This window comes from Trachemys scripta, chromosome 1 (assembly GCF_013100865.1).
Source record: "Trachemys scripta elegans isolate TJP31775 chromosome 1, CAS_Tse_1.0, whole genome shotgun sequence".
Taxonomy (NCBI): domain Eukaryota; kingdom Metazoa; phylum Chordata; order Testudines; family Emydidae; genus Trachemys; species Trachemys scripta.
The window spans coordinates 101,238,813-101,244,812 of NC_048298.1; the positions used below are offsets into that span (position 1 = coordinate 101,238,813).

The window sequence follows — 6,000 nt, forward strand, 5'->3', positions numbered from 1 at the left end:
TGAGGCCTACAGACCAATTGCCCTCACAGCATGTTTAGCCAAAACCATGAAAAGACTGGGGATGGAGAGATGAGTAGCACACTCAGAAGGAAATAGGCTCACAGATGGAACATAATGTGGGTTCAGATAGCAGGGGTGCAACTGACACCAACAGACACAGAAGCACAAAAAAGCTTGAGAAGGAACGAATACATGAGAGTAACCTTCCTGGACATAGAAAAAACCTGTGATGTGTTACAGAGAGAGGGACTATTATATAAAGTGGCAACCCTGGGTACTGTAGGAAGAATATACAAACAGACAAGGGATTTCCTACACAAAGAACTACACGGGTCCGGGTAGGGATAGCCTTTTCCACTGTATATTGAACTCTACAGGGGATTGTCATTAGTCCAGCCCTTTTTAAAATCATGATAAAAATGACCTTCCAAAGGAAACGAGTGCAGGAATAGGCATCACATGATTTGCTGGTGACCAGGCCATAGGGACCAAAAGCAGAAACCTCGGACATGCCACCAAAGGAATCAGCGATGCACTTTGCGGGAGTACAGAATGGGGAAACAGGTGGGGCTTCAAGTTCTCCACTGACAAAACTAAATGAATGATCTGCACAACATGGTGTGATATCTGATCATAAGCTCACCTGGAGGGACCTGTGATGGAGCGTGCTTCCTCCACTTGCCCTGAAGGGGTTAACATAAGCCAGATGGGCCAATGAACCTATTAGGCTGCAAACTAGGGGACATTTCAGCTGAGAGGAAAGCCCTAATTAAGGGAAGCTCACCTGTGCAGGAACAGGCCGGGCATCTATAAAACCAGGGAGCTGGTAGCAAAAGGGGGTGCTGCCGGGAAGAGGGCTTCAGTCACTCTTCATGGGATAAGGAAGAGAAAGAGATTTAGACCCCAGAGGAAGGGTTTGCCTAGCAGACCCAGAGGAAAAGGATTTGGCTAGAAGGGTGGAGAATGAAAGCCTGGGAGAGGCAATGTAGGAAGTAGTCCAAGAGAGAGGTAGGAAGGTTTGGGGTAGTACAGACCTTGGCTGCCAGAGATAGGGCCCCTGGACTGGAACCTCAGGGTGGGCCTGGGTTCCCCTACGAGCCACTGAATTAGTGGCCCAATCTGGGCAGTGATCTTGAGGACCATCTGGGACTATCCATCCAGGGGCCCTATCTCCATCACTGAGGGAGTTACTGAAGCCAGGGCAGTGGATTTAAGGACTGCCTGGGATGCTGTGGAAGACTGTGATAGAACCACGGAAGGGGAGGACTGTTGTGACTTGGCCAGAGATGCAAGCCATGAAGACGAGGTGCTGCAGCTCCTGAGGAGCAGGAGAAGGGCCTCAGGGCGACAGAGCGAGATGACGGGCGGAGAAACCATAAGAAGAGGCGTCAGGCCGAAAGAGCTAATCCCCAAACCAGCCAGTAGGAGGTGGCCCTAGCAGTGAGTTGTGAACCCCGTGACAGGACCATATCAAAAACATTATAGATAAGTGCAAAGGGAGAATCAACTTAGTAAGAAAACGGTGAACCCTAATCAGACCTATTATGAAGTATGGCTGCTAGGCCTTTAGGTCAGCATTGAAAACAAATCTGAGAAAACTAGACTGTATCCAAGCACAGGCATTGCATATTGCATGCGGTGCCTTCATTACCTCGCCTCTGTATGTGATGCAGATAGCATCTGGAGCATGCCTATCACTCTGAGAATGAAGCTCCAAGACTTAGCCTTTAGGGCCAACGTACTAGATAATAGTGAAGATAACACTAAGCTAATATATATTAATTGTTGGGAATTAAGTGGAGAGCAGGTAGGACAAAACTCAAAAATCCTCAGTAAGTAGGGTAAGGAAGTGGATAAATGATCTCTGTGAAAATAAAGGCTTAAAAAAGAGGCCAAAATCTCTAGCACTGGGAAAATACTCCATCTCCGGAGAACCACCTCCTCAAGATAGATATGGAACTATATGATGAACAAAAGGAGAAGAATGATTAATATACAAGATATAGTAAATCAATGTATCTATGATACGTGGGAACACTATTGTCAAATGCATACTGATGGCTCCAGAGGAAGGAATGGGTAGAGTGGGAATAGCTTTCTGGGCACCCACATTCAGACTCAAGAAAGCCATAAGACTCACTAACTTTATCTCCGGCTGAGCTAATAGGGATATTGCTGGCACTAACCTGGGCCCTAGCTTTGCGGCCAGCTGCCATGGCCACCTTGTCTGATTCCTTATCAGGGTTGCAGACACTATATAATGGCAAGTCTGACAGCAGACACATATGTAATGAAATATTACTGCTAACAGCTGAATTGGCACAATTGTATGTGACCATAATAATAGCATGGATCGCGGCACACGTAGGGCTAGCTGGCAATGAACTGGCCGACAAAGAGACAAAAAATGCTAGTAAGGCCGAACAAGTTGACCTAGAGATCCCCTTAAGCAAACTGGAATTTAAGCACTTAATCAAAAATGAACTAAGGAAGGAACGGCAAGAACTGTGAGCACATGAAATAAAAGGGAAAAAATTCTGTGAATTATGCCCAATAGTTGAAAATGTTGGTATAGTCCAGGCCCTGAGATGAACATTCTCAGTCCTGCCATGAGTGCAGGGGACTGTACTAGCTGATCTCTCGAGGTCCCTTCCAGTCCTACGATGCTATGATTCTAAGAGCAAAATGGCTTTATTCAAAATGTTAACAGGTCTTTGTGGATGAAATAGTAACCTATTTCCAATAAACAAACAAAAGGATGGACTATGTGAAACATGTACGGCCCAGCAAATGATGGATCATCTCTCATGGAATTGTAAAAACTGTACCAGTGAAAGGAGATATACTAAGGGTTCTGAGTTTTCCATATAAATAAGGATATTTTCTTTGCCAGTCCTGTCCAGAATACAAGGAAAATGGGGGCCCAATTAAAAAAGCTATTTTGCAATTCTTTAAGAATACTGGGAAAGGTGACAGACTTTAAATCATAACCTACCTCCAAAGCCCAGTGCATGGCAGTAAGACACACAGAATGTGACTCTGCTGTGCCACAAAACCCAAGAAGATGAAAGAGGAGGGGGCTGCCGGGAGAGAGTCTGCGGTAACTCTCTGGGACTACAGAGTGAAGAGGCTCAAGGAAGAAGCCCAGGAAGTTGGCCCTGCGATCCTCTCCTAAACAGAGAGCTCTGGCAGAAGCCAGAAGAGAGATAAAACAGCCGCTAGGAGTGGAGCAGGCTCCAGTGGTAAGCCCTGATAGAAGGGCAGGATTTGGACTCTACCATGGAAAGAATCCTAGGAAGTGCTCAGTGGAGGACCAGAGCAGCAGAGAGGGATAAAAGATGAAGCCCGAGGAGGGCAGGAATTGACTTTTTAGTTAGTATACCTTTAGTTTGGAATTTGTATTAGGGGAACCAGAGGAGAACCCTGAGAAATCCTGGCCCCTGAGAAGGGGATAAAGAGAGTGGAACACCCTGAGAGAAGGGTGTGAGGACAACAAGGCCCAGACTTGGGGCTGAAGACCTTGTTAGAAAGGCAGTGGACAGTTTCTTTGTGGACTCTCATATTCCGGAAGGGCAGAGACTTTAAAGTGACCTGGCTAGAGGGCTGAGTCATGGGAAGAGGCAGACCACAGAGAACTAGAGCCATTAGTGGCCCTGAACAGCCCCAGAATACAGGGAGCATGAAGGATTTTTGAAGACACCTGCCTCAGGAACAGAGGAACTGAGAATCAATCCCTTTGACTCTAAACTCAAGCCTCCACTTCACAGGAATTTGCATATTCCCACAGCCCTGCACTACAGGTGTAGGCCTGATTTATTATTCCAGCAGGTGCCTGCTGGCCTGTCCTATCATCCCATCCTCCTCCAGCTCTGGTGTTGTCCTTACTTCAGTCCCTGAGCCTGGTAGGAAATTCTTGACGGTGATGGTCCGGCCCAGCGCAGGGAAAGGAGCTTCCATGACACTCCTCATGAGAGGCTGCACCAAAGCAGGGGAAATCCCCCGTCTTTTCTCAACCTCGTCCAAGATCTGGAAGAAAGAACATCAAGCCACAGATGTATAAACAGGAGGCAAGAGGGAGACAGAGAATAAAATATAAAAACATTAACATTCCCTCCTTACCCCAGCATGTGTGGAGCCCAAATATGCAGTATCATAATACTATGGAGTGAGCAAGAGAGACTAGAGTAGAAACCTTGGGTGAAATCCTTGCTCCACTGAAGTCAACAGTAAAACCCACTGACTTCAATGAAGCCAGGATTTCATCCTTTCTCTTGGTCATTTTATTAAAGGAACAAGCCAATGTTTGCTGATCCATATTTTTATGTAATTTAATTTTTAATAGTCTGTTTGCAAAGTTCATGTAATTAGTGTCTGTTCCCCCTCCCAATGGCATCTTCCAGGTTCTCAAGTCAGGGACAGTACTTGGTCCTGCTAGTGAAGGCATGGGACTGGACTCGATGGCCTTTCAAGGTCCCTTCCAGTTCTATAAGATAGGTAAATCTGAGCCCTCCACTTTACTGAACCTCATTCTTCTAGCCTTGATTTTGCTTTCAGCTTCATTACTGCCCACAGCGCAGGTTCTCTCCCTCTTTCCCCCTCACCTTAGAGAAGAGGTTGAAGCATCCAAGGCGGCTCACAATGCAGTAAACTTCAGGGAGACGCTTCCCTTTCCCACTGGGCTTTCAAGAGAGAAACACAAACGCACCAAAAAAAGGTAGTTAGTTCAATCTAGACAGAGAGCAAGCGATTGTATTCTCTGTGCTGCTCGGGGCCTGATCGCTCAGGAACTGGCTGGTGAAACAGAAGAAGCTCTCATCGCGAAATCGTGAGAAACGCGAAGAGGGGCTGTATTTTGGAGTGAGGGGATGGGTTCTGAAGAGGGACCTTAAACAGAGCAGCACAGGGAAGCAGAAAGCTGGAGAGTCTCCTCTGCTGTGCCTTTTGCTTCTTCACTGAATAGAACAGCAGAAGTCCCCCACCCCCGTCCAGTTGGTGCCAACAATACAAACACCACAGAGGAGGGTTTCCCCTTCGGACCCTTTTAGGTAACAGAATAATGAATAGTTACCAGTAGCCTTCTGCAATATCCAAACCGTCTACTCCCATCCTCACCAGTCAGGACAAAGGAGAAGGTCTCACTGCAGAAGGGAGAACAGAGACCAGAAGAAGAAAAAAACCTGTCACATTAGGAAACACCACCGTACACACACCGACTCCACCGCCCAGAGAACACTTTACTCCTTTCATATTTCCACCTTTCCCCTCTCACGCTGTCAGTTCTGTTCCCTTCTGGACTCTCCAGGAGTGTCTCTGCCCCCACTGTGTTTCTCTCTCTTTGCCTTAACAGCTCCCATGGCTAAGTGAGTTGTACGTACAAACCCAGTTCTCATGGGGGGGGGAGAGGAAAACACTGCCTACCTGGCAAATTGGTAGATGGGCACCCAGTCTTTAGCATCGGGGAAGCAAAACTGGGGAATGGCTTTCAACTGATCCTCTGCCTCTCGCATGAATTTGAAGGAACGCTCAAGCTAGTGGAGAAGAGAAGGAGGGAATGTTTTCAATTAGTCACGTGGGGATGGAACGGCTTCAAATATTTGTCCTGTGATAAATGAAGAGGTGATGACAGAGACTAAGCTTCTGCCTGGAAGATATTAAAATTGCTGCTCTACTAGCTCACCTGACCTTCGAATTTTTTAAAGTAATTCCCCTCACACACTCCCCACCAACAGGGCCGGCTCCAGGCACCAGCTGACCAAGCACGTGCTTGGGGCGGCACCTTGGGGCAGGGCGGTGCTCGATTTTTTTTTTTTTGGATTCGGCGGTGCGGTGCTCGTAGGGGGACGGGGCTTCGGGCGGTGCTTGGGGGGCAGGGCTGCGGGCGGCGTGGTGCTTGGGGGGCGTGGGCTTCAGGCGGCGTGGTGCTCAGGGGGTGGAGCTTCGGGCCACGCGGCGCTCGGAGAGGGGGCGGGGGCTTCGGGCGGCGTGGTGCTCGGAGGGGGG

General features: G+C 48.0%; 1 protein-coding gene across 3 annotated transcripts in view; it reads right to left on the bottom strand.

Annotated features, from left to right (window-relative positions):
- The window catches only part of DENND2A (DENN domain containing 2A), a 91,192-nt gene that overhangs the window by 17,591 nt on the left and 67,601 nt on the right, over window positions 1–6,000 (bottom strand). For all 3 annotated transcript variants that reach the window (XM_034779405.1, XM_034779396.1, XM_034779415.1), the window contains exons 10-13: window positions 5,419–5,528; window positions 5,069–5,138; window positions 4,602–4,679; window positions 3,886–4,026 (exon numbers count right to left, since the gene is read on the bottom strand). In XM_034779405.1, the coding sequence (XP_034635296.1) occupies window positions 3,886–4,026; window positions 4,602–4,679; window positions 5,069–5,138; window positions 5,419–5,528 (399 nt within the window). The remainder of the gene's footprint in view (window positions 1–3,885; window positions 4,027–4,601; window positions 4,680–5,068; window positions 5,139–5,418; window positions 5,529–6,000) is intronic.